Source organism: Capsella rubella, unplaced genomic scaffold, assembly GCF_000375325.1.
Source record: "Capsella rubella cultivar Monte Gargano unplaced genomic scaffold, Caprub1_0 scaffold_1, whole genome shotgun sequence".
Lineage (NCBI taxonomy): Eukaryota > Viridiplantae > Streptophyta > Magnoliopsida > Brassicales > Brassicaceae > Capsella > Capsella rubella.
This window is the reverse complement of record NW_006238923.1, coordinates 17,843,101-17,862,541: the sequence shown is the minus strand read 5'-3', so window position 1 is coordinate 17,862,541 and position 19,441 is coordinate 17,843,101. Positions and strand designations below refer to the sequence as shown.

General features: G+C 36.9%; 4 protein-coding genes across 6 annotated transcripts; 1 reads left to right on the top strand and 3 right to left on the bottom strand.

Moving 5' to 3' along the window:
- Positions 1-6,331: 6,331 nt before the first annotated feature.
- LOC17899233 (4-coumarate--CoA ligase 1) lies at positions 6,332-9,565 on the top strand. The gene is made up of 4 exons (XM_006307093.2): positions 6,332-7,489; positions 8,211-8,623; positions 8,912-9,014; positions 9,114-9,565. Exons 1-4 carry the CDS (start codon positions 6,452-6,454, stop codon positions 9,225-9,227), a joined length of 1,668 nt encoding a protein of 555 aa, XP_006307155.1. The 5' UTR covers positions 6,332-6,451; the 3' UTR covers positions 9,228-9,565.
- A 303-nt stretch (positions 9,566-9,868) lies between these two features.
- On the bottom strand, positions 9,869-12,636 carry LOC17898931 (protein HEAT-INDUCED TAS1 TARGET 5). Of its 2 annotated transcripts, none has more exons than XM_006303277.2 (4): positions 12,460-12,636; positions 11,010-11,110; positions 10,501-10,871; positions 9,869-10,377 (listed from the first exon to the last, which is right to left on the bottom strand). In XM_006303277.2, exons 2-4 carry the CDS (start codon positions 11,092-11,094, stop codon positions 10,144-10,146), a joined length of 690 nt encoding a protein of 229 aa, XP_006303339.1. In that variant the 5' UTR covers positions 11,095-11,110; positions 12,460-12,636; the 3' UTR covers positions 9,869-10,143. The 2 variants fall into 2 exon arrangements, with proteins under 2 accessions (XP_006303339.1, XP_023645137.1); XM_023789369.1 differs by having other exon boundaries at positions 12,476-12,636.
- A 669-nt stretch (positions 12,637-13,305) lies between these two features.
- On the bottom strand, positions 13,306-15,634 carry LOC17898933 (protein HEAT-INDUCED TAS1 TARGET 5). 2 transcript variants are annotated; one of them, XM_006304087.2, is made up of 4 exons: positions 15,442-15,634; positions 14,325-14,431; positions 13,818-14,191; positions 13,306-13,721 (listed from the first exon to the last, which is right to left on the bottom strand). In XM_006304087.2, the coding sequence occupies exons 2-4, from the start codon at positions 14,413-14,415 to the stop codon at positions 13,467-13,469; spliced, it is 720 nt and encodes a 239-aa protein (XP_006304149.1). In that variant the 5' UTR covers positions 14,416-14,431; positions 15,442-15,634; the 3' UTR covers positions 13,306-13,466. The 2 variants fall into 2 exon arrangements, with proteins under 2 accessions (XP_006304149.1, XP_023645136.1); XM_023789368.1 differs by having other exon boundaries at positions 14,325-15,634.
- Positions 15,635-16,567: 933 nt separating this feature from the next.
- On the bottom strand, positions 16,568-19,258 carry LOC17899365 (protein HEAT-INDUCED TAS1 TARGET 5). The gene is given in 5 exon segments (XM_006304089.2): positions 16,568-16,764; positions 16,766-16,774; positions 16,875-17,248; positions 17,362-17,463; positions 18,885-19,258. Coding segments are annotated over 4 exon segments (564 nt in total). The 5' UTR covers positions 17,447-17,463; positions 18,885-19,258; the 3' UTR covers positions 16,568-16,668.
- Between the last annotated feature and the right edge of the window lie 183 nt (positions 19,259-19,441).

The window sequence follows — 19,441 nt, the reverse complement described above, 5'->3', positions numbered from 1 at the left end:
TTCTTGTTGTTCACTAGATGAACTCTCAGCAGCATTCGTGGGTGTATTCGTTCCTTCTTGAATATCCTTCTCTTGAATAACTCCACCTTGATCTGTAACTCGATGATCATTATCACTTGAACTTGCTCCAGTTCTCTCAAGATCAATCTCAAATACACCAACTGGTGTTCCATTCTTCAGATCTTTATACATGATGTCTTCTCGAAAGACAACATTCCTACTGATCACACACTTGCCTTCATCCAATAACCAGACTTTGTATCCTTTTACTCCCTCAGGATAACTTGTGAAAATACCCTTCTTAGCTCTGGGATTAAGCTTGCCTTGATCCGCATGCACATATGCTAAGCAACCAAATCTTCTTAGTAAACTCAAATCCGGTACAGCTGAGGTCCATCTCTCTTCAGGTAAATCAAACTCAATTGCTGTTGAAGGTGATCTGTTTATTAAGAACACAGCTGTAGATACAGCCTCAGCCCAAAACTTCTTTTCCATACCACTTTCACTCAGCATACTTCTTACCTTCTCCATTATAGTTCTATTTAACCTCTCAGCTACACCATTTTGTTGAGGAGTGTAAGCACAAGTCTTATGCCTTACAATACCTTCAGCTTTACAGAAACTCTCAAACTGATGGTTGCAATATTCCAAGCCATTATCTGTTCTGAGCTTTCTCACCTTTCTTTCAGATTGCACTTCCACCATCTTTTTCCAATGAACAAACTTCTCAAAAGCTTCATCCTTCCTCTTAAGAAAATAAACCCAAACTTTTCTAGAGTAATCATCAATAAAAGAGATGAAGTATTGGCTATTGCCAAGAGATGGTGGATTATGTGGAGAACCCCACAAATCTGAATGCACATACGCTAATTTCTCCTTTGTAACATGTTGTGCAGGTGCAAAACTCACTCTATGGCTTTTCCCATACACACAGTCCTCACAAAACTTCAATTCCTTGATCACCTCTTTATTCAAACATCCCTTTTTCACCAGAATCTCCATTCCTTTCTGACTCATGTGACCAAGTCTACTATGCCACAGAGCAGTATCATCCTTAGAGTTTTCTGACGTATGAGCTTCACCACATTCTGCTTTACCCTGAAGAATATACAAAGTTTCTTTCTTCTGGCCCTTCAAAATCGTTGAACAACCCTTCACAATCTTAAGAACTCCATCTTGGGACTTAAACCAACAACCTTTGTCTTCCAAAGTTCCTAAAGAGATCAAGTTTCTAGACATGGTAGGCATATATCTCACATCAGTTAATACCACTTGTGTGCCATCATCATTCCTGAGTTTAATACTCCCTATGCCTTTGACCTGAGAATAGGTATCATTACCCATTTTCACAAAACCTGAACTTAATGTCTTGAACTCCACAAACAAATCCTTTCTTGGTGTCATGTGAAACGAACACCCTGTATCAAGTACCCATTCATCTGCAGTATTACCCGCTGCTAACAAGGTTTCACTCTCAGCCATCAAAACCATAGAAGGATCATGATTTGCTCCAGATCTTGCAATGCTTGCTTCACCTTTATCTGAACTCTGAGTCTTTCCCTTGTTCTTCTCCAGCCACTTGTAGCATTGTTTCTTGAAATGCCCTTCTTTACCACAAATCCAGCACACTTTCTTGCCATCTCTAGACTTAGACCGAGATCTTCCCTTACCCTTAGGTGTCTGGTTAGAACTATTTCCCTCAGGTCTGCCTCTAACATAGTAACCCTCAGCAACAGCTTTATTGTTCTGAGCAACTTCCCTCTCCTTATCTCTTGCAGCAACCATCACATCATCTAGTCTCAGCTTATCTCTTCCTGTGCTATACTTCAAAGTTTCCACCAAACTATCAAACCTAGAAGGCAAAGAACTCAGCAAAATAATAGCCTGTACCTCATCTGAAACTTCAATCTGAAGATGGTTCAGATCAGCCACAATCTTCAAGAAATCATCAATATTATCATCAATCTTCTTGTTATCTTGCATCTTGAATGTATAGAAGTTTAGCTGCGCATACACTCGATGTGGAAGAGATGTTGGCATGAACATCTTGTCCAAGATAGTCCAAGCTTCTGCTGCGGTATCACACAGTTCTATATTCCTCAGAACCTTGTCCGCACAATTCAAGAAAATCACATGCTTAGCTTTCTCGCATCTCTCCAATCTTGCTGCCTCATCTGTCTCGCGTTTCTTGACAATCTCTTGGTTCGTTAACTCTTCCGCCGTGAGAGGTGGTAACTCAGGTTTTGGAACTAACGCATCCTTCAAGCCAATAACGCTCAGATGTGCACGAATTCTTGTTTTCCAGAGCGAGAAGTCACCGGATCCATCAAACACCGCGATCGGAACTCCAGACATTTTCGTAACAACTTTGCTCCGCCGCCGAACCTGGCTCTGATACCAATTTGTAGAGATTCTTCTCTATCTTTAGACTTGAGCAAATGCTGAACGAAGACGATCTCTGATGAATCTAATATGAATCGAGAACAAGAACAGAAATGAAAGAACACGAGCAATTAACGAGTTCAGAATCCAAACCGGATTCCTACGTCTCGCCGGAGAAACTCCTCCGGAATCCACTAGAACTTGGTGAACAAAGTAATCGTTACAATCTCTCAGATGCTCTCTCTCTCTAAGCTTTCTCACTCTCAGATTCAACTCTCTCTCTCTCCTCAATCCAAATCTAACAAACTCGTAAAAATGAATCGATACAGAGGAAGAGAAGAAGATGACTTAATATAAGAGCTGAAGCGAAAAGACGATTATGCCCCTCCTTGGTTTGTTAGAACCATCAACGGCATCACGTGAAACTCACGTGTTTTCTTCCTGCATCTGAAACTTTGAAACCCTCTCTTGACCTGAGAGTCTTCACCACACTTAGACTCCACCTGAAGAATATCATAGTCAATTACTTCAACTTTGATAGATAAAATGCAAAGTTCTTGAGAATACATAGCTAGTACGTAGCTACTGTGATTCTTCAAATCTTAGACTCTTTTGCTTTGAACCTGCGAAAGCAAACGTTTCTTCATATAGCAAATAACTGTGAGTTTTATAGCTTGTGTGGATGTACAATGAAACTACATAATAAACTCATATAGTTTGCAACTTGCAAGGCAGCTACGTCTTTTAGCTCTCTTGTGCGCTAACACAGAACACAACACAGAGTTCTTAATTCACCCTCTAGTTAAGAGTGCGTACAGAGACTTTCATAAACTACTGTAACATTACATGTTGTAATTAAGGACTGTCAAAGAGATGAGTGTATCTAGTCTCATCACTTTTGTATCTAGCCTTATTCGTGGTGTGGTTAGCCAGCACAGAGTTTTGTTAATGGTTCTTGCATATATGAAGAGTGCAAAGAGTTTTATTAGTTGAAGAGAAGATAACATGTGTTTACATTTCATCAAAAGAGGCGAAACAAGAGGAGCTAGATTTGAATATCAAGATTCAAGATTGCAAAATAATAAATATATTACCTGTCTCTGTCTGTCTAATGGAAAAATTCTTCAGCAGACTCTTGCGAATAAGTAACAAAGGAAACTTCATTTCTTCATGCTTTTAATTTCTCTTTGCTTTCGTTTTGTGTTTCTCTGATTATTAGAAGAACAATGATGATATGACGACTCATTAACTTCGTAAAAAGAGTAAATAACTTGGTTTTACAAGTCATGACACTAAAACAACACATAACAATTATGAGAGGACTGGTTTCAAAAGTTTTAAGTTATATATGATGAAAAAAAAACCCTGAAAAGTCAAACTTTTTGCAAATTTGCGGAATCAATCAAAACCTTTTTCTTTTTTTGGTGTAGAGAGAGTATAGACAATTGGGTTGACGATTGTGCCCTTCACCTACAACATCCAATCCTTTAATGAATAGAGAGAGAGTTAGGCAAAGGAGGAGGACACAAGTGGATAGAGACATAGACATACTCCAATTCCATGTTTTGTAATAAACATTTTCGAAAGCAAAATTAAGACATCTTGTTTAATTTCTAGTCTCAAGGGTAAAAAAAGAAAGACAATGAGACACACACGAGAAGAGAGCGTGAAGCGTATCTTACCAAACCCCAAATAAAGCATATGCGTCTCGAATCTTGCCATTTGGTTTCATGTTATTTGGTACATAAAATCGTTTTATTATACTTGTTCAAGAAAATTTCATTGATCTCTGTGATAAAGTTTAGTCTTTTCTTCAACCACACCAAGAATCAACTTGTTATATGTTGTTGGCATGCTTAAGGGATACTAGTATCAGATTCATGAGTTTAAACGACAATTTCTAAATAACCCTGTGGTAAGAATATTATTAATAATAATACATGATTTTTGCCGTCTTTCTTGATACAAATTAAAGCATTTGTTCTTCATATATATAGTACATAGTAGCATTCAATTTTCAATATGATGATAAATCAAATTAATAGAACTCTTATGAATGCAATAAATGATTCATGTCGAAAATAGTAAAAACATGTTGACACTTGTCACTATCCATAACATTTGTCTATATACGTTTTTTGTTTTCTTTTTGTAAAATTGTCTATATACGTTACTACTATGCACCAACCGTTCTTCTGATATATATTTCATATATATATAAATAAATTTAAAAAAAAAGACTGCCAACCATTCTTGTATTCATCAAAGTTTAACATTGCCTACTCTTTCACAACAACAACAAAAAAAGAAAGAAAGAAAAAGAAAGATTTATTATCCATTGAGTCATCATGATCATGTCTTTAATTTATATCATCCATTGACATAGTTATATGATATGATTAATCACTAAAGCAATGATATAAACTATGATATTAACCATCGTAAAAGAACGTATGCATGCATATATGTGTGGCTCAATCCACACAAGCAATATGATCATATGAAAGCAAAAAAAACAAAGTACCCCATTCACAAACAAATCAACAGAGGAGGAAAATTAAATATCAATGAAACAGAAAGGATTTGTGTTTGGTGAGAAAGCTATATTGTCCATTGATTTTTGGATATATACAAAATTTATCATTATTATGTTTTTTGATTTCGACGTTATTCAAAACTCTTACCAAAAAAACAAAAATAATAATAAACGAGGTGGGGTTGGTGAAGAAGAAGAAGATTACAAAAAAAAAAAAAAAAGAAGATTATATAAAATTTATTTTATCGGTGTTATTTTTTTGATTTTTTCAATATTACATGGACTTCTTAAGTTCTTATTGCTTCGGTTATATCGTCTACATGGGCCCACTCTTTCCACCAAAGCCCAATCAGAATCTCTCTCTCTCTCTCTCTCACTATCTTCACCAACCCACTCCTCTCTCTCTCTCTCTCTCACACCAAACCCATTTACTTTATTTCTCAACACACCCCTTCATTTCTAAATCTTTCTTTTTTTTTACCCATAAGTTCACTTCACATCCAATTTTTGTGGTTGACTTATCTCCTCCAATGTTGACTGCTAATAGTGTTTATAACATATTCCTTCGTAGTTTCAGTTTGGTTGGTGGTTTTGTTATTGATTTGTACGTCTTTCTATGGAGCCAAAGTAGACCAAATCAACCAACAAATGTACAAAGTTATTTAAAAGTTCATATACCCATAAATAGCAAATATTTATTTATAACCTTTTTTTGCTCTGCCTTTACCCTTTAAAATCATTCCTATTTTTTCCTCCTATCTATTAATATCATTTATACACAATAGATTTACTTTTTTCTCTTAGTTATAATTATATACATTAAAATCATTGTCTATCTATTAAAATTACTCTTGCTTATCTATTAAAATCATTGTCACAATGGGATACACCACATGGGAAGGTTGATTTTATGGGTTATATGACAAATATAGATATACATTTTTTTTTGGGTTTATCTTCATTTATGATTTTAATTCTCTCACTCTTAAAAAAAAAAAACAAATACAACACGTTTTTTTATTCGTTGACACCATTTTTTGTACAAGAAATTACGATGCTTTTTTCTAAATCATTATATAAGTACATGTACCATAAAAAAATGTTTTTAAAAGTAATAATTTCAACATAAGATAAAATATATCTATATAAAAAATTGAAACTCCTATGATTTTTTATTTAATGCTTTTACAATCTATTAATTATTACCAATACACATTCTGCGTTTATATGTGATTTTCAACCCAAAAAAAAATATAAAAAGGCAGCTTACCAAACGCGACGTGAAAAAATGCAAACCCATACTCTACGATAATGACAAAAATACCCTCATAATTATCAAAAAACTACAAAACTAACATTTTCACCAACCCCACCGTTTACTCCCGATGTGTGCTCTCTATATGAACTCCTCCGACACAAGTCTAGTCTCCTTCAGGCCAAAGCCTAATAATTCCTCACAAAACAGAAAAGCAAAAAAAAAAAAACAAAACCAAAACTTTTGGTTAATCTCTACAGCTTCATTCATCATTACAAATGGCGCCACCGCAAGAAGTGATGGAGAAACAGAGCAACAACGGTGACGTCATATTCCGATCAAAGCTGCCTGATATTTACATCCCAAACCACCTCTCTCTCCACGACTACGTCTTCCAAAACATCTCCGACTTCGCCTCCAAGCCTTGCCTCATCAACGGACCAACCGGCCACGTCTACACTTACTCCGACGTCCACGTCATTTCCCGCCGGATCGCCGCCGGTTTTCACAAACTCGGCGTTAACCAGAACGACGTCATCATGATCCTCCTCCCTAACTGCCCCGAGTTCGTCCTCTCTTTCCTCGCCGCTTCTTTCCGCGGCGCAACCGCCACCGCCGCTAACCCTTTCTTCACTCCAGCGGAGATCGCCAAACAGGCCAAAGCCTCCAACACCAAACTCATCGTCACCGAGTCACGCTACGTCGACAAGATCAAACCCCTCCAAAACGACGAAGGGGTCGTCATCGTTTGCATCGACGATAACGAATCCGTCCCTATCCCCGAAGGCTGCCTCCGCTTCACGGAGCTGACTCAGTCGACGACCGAGTCATCAGACGTCATCGACTCGGTGAAGATTTCGCCGGACGACGTGGTGGCGCTTCCTTACTCCTCCGGCACGACGGGGTTACCCAAAGGAGTGATGCTGACTCACAAGGGACTAGTCACGAGCGTGGCTCAGCAAGTCGACGGAGAGAATCCGAATCTTTATTTCCACAGCGACGACGTCATACTCTGTGTTTTGCCGATGTTTCATATCTACGCTTTGAACTCGATCATGTTGTGTGGGCTTAGGGTTGGTGCGGCGATCTTGATAATGCCTAAATTCGAGATCCATCTGCTTTTGGAGCTGATTCAGAGGTGTAAAGTGACGGTGGCTCCGATGGTTCCGCCGATTGTCTTGGCCATAGCAAAGTCGCCGGAGACGGAGAGGTATGATCTGAGTTCGATAAGAGTGGTGAAATCAGGTGCTGCTCCGCTTGGTAAAGAGCTTGAAGATGCCGTTAGTGCCAAGTTTCCTAACGCCAAGCTTGGTCAGGTGTGTCTCTCACTTTTTTTTTGTTTTTTTCGAAAATACGAAATAGTAATAAATTAAAGGATATATCAAAATAAATATCCGGAATGGAATCTCATAATATAAATTCAACAAAAAAGATACATATATATTAAAACATTTTTGGTTGGTAATTATGAACTATAAATTTTTAAAATATTTTTTTGGAAAATAACTATAGTTTTTTTTCATTATATATATCATTTTTAGTAACCAAAAAAAAATGTGTGCTATATTTTATAAATAAAATCTTCTGTTATTAAGAAGAATATCTTGTTATTTAGTTAATATAAGAGTATGTTATTTAGAGAATATCACACAATTACATGATACTTTTGAATATAATCTTTACCTATTATAGTTAAAATGGTATGAACATAAGAAAAACATCTATTGACTCACATTTTGGCTAATTAGTATTACACTTTGTATTTTATCTATGTTGATCACTAGACTAACACACAATTAAATGCTAATTTTGAATTAAACCCCCATTAATCTTTTACCTATTATAGTGACAATTGTATGAACCTAAGAAAACTATATATTGACTCGCATTTTGGCTAATTAGTATTAGTTGTATTTTATCTATGTTGATCATTAGAAATATATAAAAACTAAATATAAAATTTGAAAACAAGATTTGATGTGGACGTGAATATTGATTTTGGTGGTGTTATTGGAAAATGTTAATACGATGGAACAGGGATACGGAATGACAGAAGCAGGTCCAGTGCTAGCAATGTCGTTAGGATTCGCAAAAGAGCCGTTTCCAGTGAAATCAGGAGCTTGTGGTACGGTTGTAAGAAACGCTGAGATGAAAATAGTCGATCCGGACACCGGAGATTCTCTTCCGAGGAACCAACCGGGAGAGATATGCATCCGTGGTCACCAGATTATGAAAGGATACCTCAACAACCCGGGGGCTACAGCTGAGACCATTGATAAAGATGGTTGGCTTCACACCGGAGATATTGGATTGATAGACGACGATGACGAGCTTTTCATTGTTGATAGATTGAAAGAGCTTATCAAGTATAAAGGTTTTCAGGTGGCTCCTGCTGAGCTAGAAGCCTTGCTCATTAGTCATCCTGACATCACTGATGTTGCCGTTGTCGCGTAAGTTCAAATATTTAACTATTATAATTTCAATTTGCTGATGACGAATATATATTTGTTAAGCCAACTACATTGTTGACCAAATTATGTTGGTAGTTCAACAATTTATGTTTTAGCTTATATCACTAGCTAATCCAAAAAATTTACTTACTAATCGTCAAAATGTAACGTTAATATATGTCGTTGAACTAACACCTACGAAACGAACATTATGTACAATGTAGACGCGCCAATCGATGTTTTCGATATCTGCTTACCCCTTTTTGTTGTTTATGTGTGATGTAACAGAATGAAAGAAGAAGCAGCTGGTGAAGTGCCTGTTGCGTTTGTGGTGAAGTCAAAGGATTCAGAGTTATCAGAAGATGAAGTGAAACAATTTGTGTCGAAACAGGTAAAATTATATATTGAATTACAATGCAAGCAAGTTCTTGATTTTGATCGAGCATATTAACTTATGATATCATTTGTTTATATGTATGTGAATCACCAGGTTGTGTTTTACAAGAGAATCAACAAAGTGTTCTTCACTGAGACCATACCTAAAGCTCCATCAGGAAAGATATTGAGGAAAGATCTGAGGGCAAAGTTAGCAAACGGGTTCTGATGATCATATCGATGATTTAAACCAAAGAGATAACAAAGAAAAGAAAGCAAAAGATGATTTCAATGTGTATATACATTACAAGCTGTTTGACCCAAAGCGAAGGAAACAAAGTATTCTTCAGTGAGACCAGTTCCTAAAGCTCCATTGTTGTCTTTTGTTGTCTGTCTGTTTGTTGTTTTGTTTTTGGTTCGTGCAATGATGATGGGCCTTGATAACAAGGTAGTTTATTTTTATTTTTGGTTTCATGTAACTTGTGCTGGAGAAAACAGCAGACCTTTTTTTTTTCATATAATAAACTTACTCGGATTTTATATGCAAACAGCAGACCTTTGTGTGTTCTTCATGTTCTCAGGTTAACTTAGCTGCTCTAGTTCACAGAACGAAGACTAACCATTAACAATAACTCTCCTCTCCCATCTTTAAGTTTCTTCAACGCAAAAGGCAAAACTTATTATTAAAAAATCAAGACAGCTACATTGGGGTGATAAAATGCACCAACCATCTTAAGCATTAGAATTTGATCTCACTGTTCTGTTCCATTCCAGCAAATATAAAAACCCAAAGATTCAATAATCCCAAAACCCTCTCTTCAATTAATATAGCATCTTCTATTATCTAATATCTAATTTGACAAATCATGGTTTCTCTCCCTGCATACGAGGACTGGACTTTAACAAAACTAAAACACACAATTCAAGGTGTATAAGATAAGGAGCTAAAATGATCATCTATGATGCCGGCTGATAACTCAAACAACCAATCAAACATCCGAAAATATGTCTTTAAAAAAGTAGAGATCAACATCTTAAGGGTCTTACATAGAAAAGTCTCATGAAACATTATTCTTAAACAAAACCTTCCACTAGTAGCATTTTGTATCTCTAGATACTTGTTAAGATGTATTAAGATACCTTGCTTAAGTGACGGAAAGGCGTGGGACACAAAAGTCAACAAGCAGACCTGTTGGCCCTATGTCCGGCGGCCAATAAAACATCCTGCTCAAAGCTACCTTGAGAACTATGAACTTCTTCTTGTACCACACCTTCACTATTGCGATAGACTTCCCTTCAATCTTCTCGACTCCAAGAATAATCCCATCTCTAAGTCCAACATAGCGGGTTGGCTCACCTGAGGAGGCACAGTAAATTGCCTACCACACAACAACAAAAATGAATTAAATACTATACATCAAACGTTTGTCATATCTCTCTCTCTCTCTCTCTCTCTTTCTCATATTTTATATTGAATTCTAATGTCTATAAGAGAATCTTACGTCTTGTTGAAGTTCAATGTGTGGACTGAACACATGCAGTTTTGCTCCCACGGGTTGATTCACCAAAATTTCACGTGCTTCCTCAAAATCCTTAGGCTCAGTCACTTGTCCTTCCAAGGAAACGAGAGCAGGTTTGTGAGATGATGGGGGCTTTGACTTAGATCCCAACTGTGGCCAATCTTCTGCTTTCGGTATGCCCTTTTTTAAGGCAAATTCAAGGCAGTCTTTGACAGTGAGCTTGCTCCTGCGTGAACCAGCATTGTCCACCAAATACTGAGCTGAGTACTCAGTACGGACGCTATCCAGATTATGTGCAAGCCGAGCAGAGCTGATCAATTCAGCCGCTACAATAGCAGCAGAAGCAGATACATCTGCAAAGACAAAACACAGATGGAAAAATGAATCAAAAAATGTGAATGTATTCAAATTTTACAAGGGATTAGATCAGAGTAGGCACTTTTGTTTGCATCAGTTGAAAACCAAAAACGGAAAGCGTATACAATGCTTACCATGCTTTTTGTCAAACTTAAAATCTTTCTTTCGGCCAAATGAAACTGCCATTGTAAATTTGGGATCATAGGGAGGGAGTGCCATCTTCAATTACTTAACCCTGAAAAATAATTTTGCAAGGTGAAATGTTAATACATTATGAATGTGAACAGAAAATGGAAAGAGCATTAAGTAGGGAAATCAAAGTGAAAATGATTCTCACAAATGTATTTATTGTTCTGATGCAATAACGAAAGAAGGGAAAAACAAGAGAGTTTTGGAGACATTTTTAATCAACGACAAAATAAAAACAGCTTCTTTACCAAAGAATGGCCAAGCCGCTAAAGGAGGATTAAACGTGAAATCTAACTAAAAGATACTTATTTTGTTCACAAATCACACTGCAAAGGGCAAATCACAAGCAAAAACCGTAACTAAAAGCTCTTCACTGTTCTCTACTCAGGATTAAACACTAAAACCTTACCCAAAAGCTCCTCATTGTTTACTAGTCACACTAAAAAATAAAGACTATGCACAAGAAAAAAACCGTAACATACCAAAGCAAGCTAAAGAAATCCCAACTTAGAAAAAATCCTGAAAAGTAACACTAATTAACCTGAAAAAGACGACATTTTTATCCAAGAGACAGCAAAAGAAGACATTTTTACCAATGACGAAAAACAGATCAAAGATGAGTCTGTGGCTAAATCGAGCCAATGTAATAGCTTTTTTACCAAAGAATAACCAATTTAAAAGAAGTTTATACGCTAAAACCTAACAAAAAGCTCCTCATGGTTCATTAATCACACTATAAAAGGCAAAAAGAAGACAATTTCTTCAAAGAAATAGCAAAAAGAAGACACTTTTAACAATGACAAGAAACAGAGAGATGAGTTTTTAGCCATGTGCCTAACTCAAACCTAAGTGATAGCTTCTTTACCAAAGAATAACCAAACGAAAACTCCTTATTCAATAATCACACTGAAAAAGGCAATGGCACAAGCAAAAAATACATAACAAACCTAAATCAGAACTAAAAGCTCTTCATTGTTCACTAATCACACTAAAAATTAAAGCAACTCACAAGCAAAAACTGTAACAAACCAAAGCAACCTAAAAAAATTCCAGCTTTGAAAAAACCCTAAAACGTAACACTCAACAACCCGAAAAAGAAGTCATTTGTATCAAAGAAACTGCAAAAGAAGACGTTTTTATCAGTGACAAGAAACAGTGGCTAGATCGAACTAATGTGTGATAGCGTCTTTAAGAAAAACGATCGAGCTACTGTGATAGTAAAGGAGGATTAAAAGCTAACAAAACCTAACCAGAAGCTCCCCATTGCTCACTAATCACACTGAAAATGGCTATGGCCTATGGCACAAGCAAACACCGTAACAAAACCAAAGCAAGCTACAAAACTCCCAACTTTGAGAAAAAAAAACCCTAGAAAGTAACATTATTCTCACTTACACAAAGGAGAACTCACAAAGCAAGCAGAATCAGAGTAATAAGCCAAAGGCAGCCAGCCAGAGGATTCAGAACATTTAGTTAGTATATATATACACAAGAGAATGGGTGACTCGGAAAACCCTAGAGAGAGGACAGATGTCATGATCCTGAGTCATTAAGCGTATCAAGGGCTGCGAATTCGCAACTTTTTTCTCCTTCGTACAAGCTTTTGAACATCAGTCATTAGTCATCAGTCATCACCTCTCTCTTTGCTCTGTGTTTTTACTTTTTAGTTTCTTGTCGTTTTCCAAATTTGAAGATGACCGTTGTACACTATACGACGTCGCTTTGTAATTGGGCCTAATCCTTAGAAGGCCCAAGTTTCTCGTTTCTTTCGTGTAGACCCACGTTGGAAAACACCAACAAGGAAGGAAGGATGTAACATTTTAGGGCTTTTATGGATTGGGGAACATTAAGGTTTGTTTTTGTTTTTCCTGAGATGATAAAATATGCATTGTAATTTGTAAAATTTTCCGTAACTCCTTAACTTGAGACCGCACAATTCAACTTAATGAAAAGAAAAGGTAGGTATATGAAATATCTTATTGTTCTGTTTCCTTTCCTTCAAAAATAAACACAAAGGTTCAATCAAATGCATCTCTCCAGTTTCCCAAGTTTTCTACTCCCAAGCTTCAAAATAAACCATACAACATATAAATACATTCTTGTCGTGTGACAGAGATACAGACAGACATGAGTTCTTTATCAAGTTTTCAAAATCTGCTTAATCCATAGCATCTTCTATTATCCATATATTCTCCCAGCATACGAGAGGACTGACTTTAAACAAAACTAAAACACACACAATTCGATGATCCCCTGATAACAGTAGATTATCCCAAAATATGTCTTTAGAAAGTACTGATCAACTTCTTAAGGGTCTTACATGTTATAAAACAAACAGTCTCATGAAACCTTATTCTTCCACTAGTAGCATATTGTATCTCTAGATTAGATTGATATCTTTCTTAATCGATGGATAGGCGTGGGACACAAAAGTCAACAAGCAGAAATGTTAGTCCGATGTCCTCGAGCCCTGCGGCTGCAGGATATTGGCATAAAAACATCCTGCTCAAAGCCACTTTAAGAACTGTGAACTTCTTCTTGTACCATACCTTCACTATTGCCATAGACTTCCCTTGGATCTTCTCAACTCCAAGAATGATCCCATCTCTAAGTCCAACATAGCTGGTTGCCTCACCCGAGGAGCCACAGTAAATTGCCTACCACACAACAAAACACATGAATAGATATTATACATCAAATGTTTCTCATATCTCTCTCTCTCTCTCTCTTTTTTATTTATATCTGAAACTTACGTCCTGTTGAAGTTCAATGTGTGGACTGAACACATGCAGTTTTGCTCCCACCAGTTGATTCACCAAAAAGTCACGTGCTTCCTCAAAATTCTTAGGCTCAATCACTTGTCCTTTCATGGAAACGAGAGCAGGTTTGTAAGATGATGATGGGGGTTTTGACTCAGATCTCAACTGTGGCCAATCTTCTGCTTTCGGTATGCCCTTGTTTAAGGCAAACTCAAGGCAGTCTTTGACAGTGAGCTTGATCCCGGGTGAGCCAGTATTGTCCACCAAATACTGAGCTGAGTACTCAGTATGGACACTATCCAGCTTCTGTGCAAGCCGTGCAGAGCTGATCAGTTCAGCAGCTACGATAGCAGCGGAAGCAGATTCATCTGCAAAGACAAAACACAAATGGAAAAATGAATCAAACTTTAAACTGTGAATGTCTTAAAACTAGCGTAGGTACTTTTTTCGCAGCAGTTAGAAACCAACAGAAAAGATTATATACTAGAGTGAAAAGTTTACCGTGCTCTTGGTCAATCTCAACCTCTGTCTCTCCGTGTTCGCTGATCCTGAAGGCCGTTGTGAAGTTGGGATCATAGGGTGGGAGTTCCATCTGCTATTACTTGACCCTGAATATTTCATGGTGAAGTGTTTATACGTTATAAATGTGAACAGGAAATGGAAAGAGCGTTAAGTGGAAATCAAAGTAAACCGATTCTCAGAAATGTATTTACTGTCCAGAGGCATTAACGACAGTTTTGGAAACTTGTTTCCTAACTAGATCAACGAAATAGCAAAAAACATATCTATCAGTTTGTGGCATAATCAGACCAATGTGATGTGATTGCTTCATTACCAAAGAATGACCAAAGTACAGAAGGATTAAACGCTAAAAACCCTAGCTAAAAGCTCCTCATTGTTCACGAATTACACGGAAATACCTTCTCTTTACCAAAGAATGACCAATTTAAAACTTAAAAGTGGTATGAAAACTAAAGCCTAAAAGCTCCTCATTGTTCACTAATCACAATGAAAAAGAAGACATTTTCTTCCAAGTTAGATCAAAGAAATAGCAAAAAGAAGACACTTTTATCAATGACAAGAAACAGAGAAATGAGTTTGTTGCCAACTGCTTAAATGGAACCAATTGCAATGTGATAGCTTCTTTAACAAAGAATGACCAAACTAAAGCTCATCATCACTAATCACACTGCAAAAAGCAATGGCACAAGCAAAATCCGTAGCAAATCTGAATACATACCTAAAAGCTACTCATTATTCACTAAGCACACTATAAATTAAAGGCAACTCACAAGCAAAAACTGTAACAAACCAAAGCAAGCTAAACAAATCCCAGCTAACAAAAAACCCCTAAGAGGTAACACTTATCAACCTGAAAAAGAAGCATTTTTATCAATAATAAGAAACATATTAAAGATGATTTTGTATCTAGATCGAACTACTGTGACAGCTAAAGGAGGATTAAACGCTAAAACCTAACTAAAAGCTCCTCATTGTTCACTAATCACACTGAAAAAGGCTATGGCACAAGCAAACACCGTAACAAAACCAAAGCAAGCTACAAAACTCCCAACTTTGAGAAAAAAAAACCCTAGAAAGTAACAGTAATCTCACTTACACAAAGGAGAAGCTCACAAAGCAAGCAGAATCAGAGTAATAAGCCAAAGGCAGCTAGAGGAATCACAACATTTAGTATATATACACAAGAGAGAATGGGAAACTCGGAAAACCCTAGAGAGAGGACAGATGTCATCATCCTGAGTCATTAAGCGTATCAAGGGCTGCGAATAGCAAGTTTTTTCTCCTCCGTACAAGCTTTTGCATTCATGATTCATTACTTCTCTCTGCTCTGTGTTTTTAGTTTCTTGTCGTTTTCCAAATTTGAAGATGACCGTTGTGCCTTATACGACCTCGGTTTAGTAATTGGGCCTCCTCTTAAACAGGCCCAAGTTTCTCATTTCTTTCATTTAGACCCACTTTGTGATCAACGTGAATGTTCTAAACTGTGGAGAGACAATTAGTCCAATACGGCGTCGTTCGACGGACTAAAGTAGTAAAGTGTTTGGTTTTCTTGTTTTTGTATATACATTTTTTGTATATACAACTTCACACACGACTTGCTCTCCAAGCAATAATTATTCTAAATGTCAGAAATAAAGCAATAATTGCACATTATCTCTATTTCATTTTTCGCGAAATTGTCCCAAGTTTTATGGTATTTTCAATTACCCCAGAATCTTTTGACATTTACCGCATTGTTCGTCATTCATGTTCAATGTTCACAGGTCCATTCTATTGCAGCATAGTGAGTTTTCTTTTAAACTGAAATTAAATTACAAAGTAAAAAGGCTTATCCATCAAACACAAAGCCAAAGATTCAATAATCCCCAAAAACTCTCTCTTTCAACTCTGTTATCTATCTAATATCTGATTTGCCAAATCATGGCTACTCCCTGCAAACGAGAGGACTGACATTAACAAAACTAAAACACACAATTCAAGGTGTCTAAGATTACGAGCTGAAATGGCCAATATCTAATGATGCCTGATAACTTTAATCATCCCAATATATGTCTTTAGAAAGTAAAGATCAACATCTTAAGGGTCTTACATATAGAAAAGTCTCATGAAACATTATTCTTAAACAAACCTTCCACTAGTAGCATACTGTATCTCTGGATTAGATTTCTTGTTTAATCGATGGATAGGCGTGGGACACAAAAGTCAACAAGCAGATGTGATGGCCCTACGTTAGACTGTGAGCCCGGCTCGCCAACAGCGTACTGAACAAACCACCTGCTCATAGCCACTTTGAGAAATCTGAACTTCTTCTTGTACCAAATCTTCACTGTTGCAATGGACTTTCCTTGGATCTTCTCCACTCCAACAATGATACCATCTCTAAGTCCAACATAGCTGGCTCGCTCACCTGAGGGGCCACAGTAAATTGCCTACAATACGAAACAAATATTATAGATCAAATGTTTTTTCATATTTAGTTTTCTCTCTCTCATTTTATATTTCCTGAATTTAACGTCTAACAGCACTTACATCTTTTTGAAGTTCAATGTGTGGGTTGAACACATGCAGTTTTGCTCCCACGGGTAGATGCACAACCAAGTCACTGGCTTCCTCCAAATCCTTAGGCACAATCACTTTTCCTTTCATGGAAACGAGAGCAGGCTTGTACGATGATGGGGGCTTTGACTCAGATCCCAACTGTGGCCAATCTTCTGCTTTTGGTATGCCTTTGTTTAACGCAAACTCAAGGCAGCCTTTGACAGTGAGCTTGTGCCCGGTTGAGCCAGCAGCATTGTCCACCAAATACTGAGCAGAGTACTCGGTATAGACACTATCCAGCTTAATTTTAAGCCGTGCAGAGCTTATCAGATCAACCGCTACCATAGCAGCAGAAACAGCTTCATCTGCAAAGACAAAACACAAATATAAAAATGAATCAAAATTTCTTTTAAAACCAGAGTAGATTCTTGTTCGCATCGGTTAAAAACCAATAAAGAAAAGATCTTGGCAAGTTTACCGTGCTCTTGGTCATTCTCAGTCTTTGGCTTTGGGAAGTATGCGACTGCCAGTGCGAAATTGGGATCATAGGGGGGGAGTGCCATCTGCAATTACTTAAACCCTGAAAATTTGCAAGGTTCAATGTTAAAACATTATAAATGTGAACAGGAAATGGAAAGAACATTAACAAGGGAATCAAAGTGAACCGATGTAAACAAATTTTTTTACTGTTCAGACTTCAGTCTTAGGAAACATCTTTACCAAAGAATAACCAAACTAAAGGAGGATTGGAAAACCTTTGCTTCCAAATTAGATCAAAGAAGTAGCAAAAAGAAGAAAAATTTATCAATGACCAAAAAAACTAGCTAAAGGAGGATTAAACGCTAGAACCTAACTAAAAAGCTCCTCATTGTTCACTAATCATCACACTACAAAAGGCAATTCACAAGAAAAACCCGTAACAAATGAATCCAAGCTAACAAGTTCCAACTTAGAAAAAAACCCCTAAAAGGTAACAGTTATCAACCTGAAAAGAAGACATTTTATCAGTGACAAGAACCAGATGGATGAGTTTGCTGCTAAACCGAACTAGTGTGATAGCTTATTTACCAAAGAATGACAAAACTAGCTAGATGAGGATTAAACGCTAAAACCTAAGTCAAAGCTCCTAAATGTTTACTAATCACACTGAAATTTAAAGGCAATACACCACCAAAAACTGTAACTAAAAGCTCCTCAATGTTCACTAATCAGACTGAAATTTAAAGGCGATACACAAGCAAAATCCGTAACAAACCAAAACAAGCTGAAAAAAAACCCTAAAAGTTAACACTAATGACACTGAAAAAAGACTTTTGGCAAAGAAAGAGCAAATTAAGACACTTTAATCACTGACAAGTAACAGATCCAAGATGAGTTTGTGGCTGAATCGAACCAATGTGATAGCTTCTTTACCAAAGAATGACCAAACTAAAGGAGGATTAAAGCTAAAAAAACCTAACCAAAAGCTCTTCATTGTTCACTAATCACACTAAAAACACAAAAGGCAACTCACAAGCAAAAACTGTAACGAACCAAAGCAAGCTAAACATTTACAGCTTTGAAAAAACCCTAAAAAGATGACATTTTTCTCAAAGAAACAGCAAAAGAAGACATTTTTATCAAATGACAAGAAACAGATCAAAGATGAGTTTGTGGCTAGATCGAACTAACGTATGCTACCTTCTTTACCAAAGAACGATCGAACTACTGTGATAGGTAAAGGAGGATTAAACACACAAAAAAAACAAACCAAAAGCTCCTTATTGTTCGCTAATCACACATTAAAAGGAAATGGCACAAGCAAAAACCGTAACAAAACCAAAGCAAGCTACAAAATTCCTACCTTTCAAAAAAAAAAACCCTAGAAAGTAACACTAATCTCACTTACACAAAGGGGAACTCACAAAGCAAGCAGAATCAGAGTAACAAGCCAAAGGCAGCTAGAGGAATCAGGTCATTTAGTATATATACACAAGAGAGAATGAGCAACTCGAAAAATACCCTAGAGAGAGGACAGATGTCATCATCCTGAGTCATGAAGCGTATCAAGGGCTGCGAATTCGCAACTTTTTCTCCTCCGTACAAGCTTTTGCATTCATGATTCACAGCACCTCTGCTCTGTGTTTTTAGTTTCTTGTCGTTTTCCAAATTTGAAGATGACCGTTGTATCTTACATTCGCTTTAATATTGGGCTTTTATCTTCAGCAGGCCCAAGTTTCTCTTTGTGATTAACAAGAATGTTTTAAACTGGTGAGAGACTTACAAACACAAATAGTCCAAAACGGTGTCGTTTACAACAAGAAGACTTTATCAAAAGAGAAAAGTAAAACCCCGAGAATGAAGAAGCCATCTAACCATAAATGGAAACAAAACGCTCCGTTTAGTCTTAGAGATGCAAAATTGACAAAGCTAATTAATGGCAAAAGAAAGGCAAATAAAACTTTTATGAAACGATTCAAGAAAGCTACATTGGGGAAGGATACATATGGCTCCATCGTAAGCATAAGCATACGCATTTACCATTGTTCTCTTTAATCTTTCTAAAGAACAATAACCCA

Coding starts and splice junctions, on each gene's coding strand:
- LOC17899233 (XM_006307093.2), top strand. CDS start 6,452: ATGGCGCCACCGCAAGAAGTGATGGAGAAACAGAGCAACAACGGTGAC. Junction 7,490..8,210: donor CTAACGCCAAGCTTGGTCAG/GTGTGTCTCTCA, acceptor ACGATGGAACAG/GGATACGGAATGACAGAAGC. Junction 9,015..9,113: donor AACAATTTGTGTCGAAACAG/GTAAAATTATAT, acceptor GTGAATCACCAG/GTTGTGTTTTACAAGAGAAT.
- LOC17898933 (XM_023789368.1), bottom strand. CDS start 14,415: ATGGAACTCCCACCCTATGATCCCAACTTCACAACGGCCTTCAGGATC. Junction 14,192..14,324: donor TGAGATTGACCAAGAGCACG/GTAAACTTTTCA, acceptor TTGTCTTTGCAG/ATGAATCTGCTTCCGCTGCT. Junction 13,722..13,817: donor ACATTGAACTTCAACAGGAC/GTAAGTTTCAGA, acceptor GTTGTGTGGTAG/GCAATTTACTGTGGCTCCTC.
- LOC17898931 (XM_006303277.2), bottom strand. CDS start 11,094: ATGGCACTCCCTCCCTATGATCCCAAATTTACAATGGCAGTTTCATTT. Junction 10,872..11,009: donor TAAGTTTGACAAAAAGCATG/GTAAGCATTGTA, acceptor TTGTCTTTGCAG/ATGTATCTGCTTCTGCTGCT. Junction 10,378..10,500: donor ACATTGAACTTCAACAAGAC/GTAAGATTCTCT, acceptor GTTGTGTGGTAG/GCAATTTACTGTGCCTCCTC.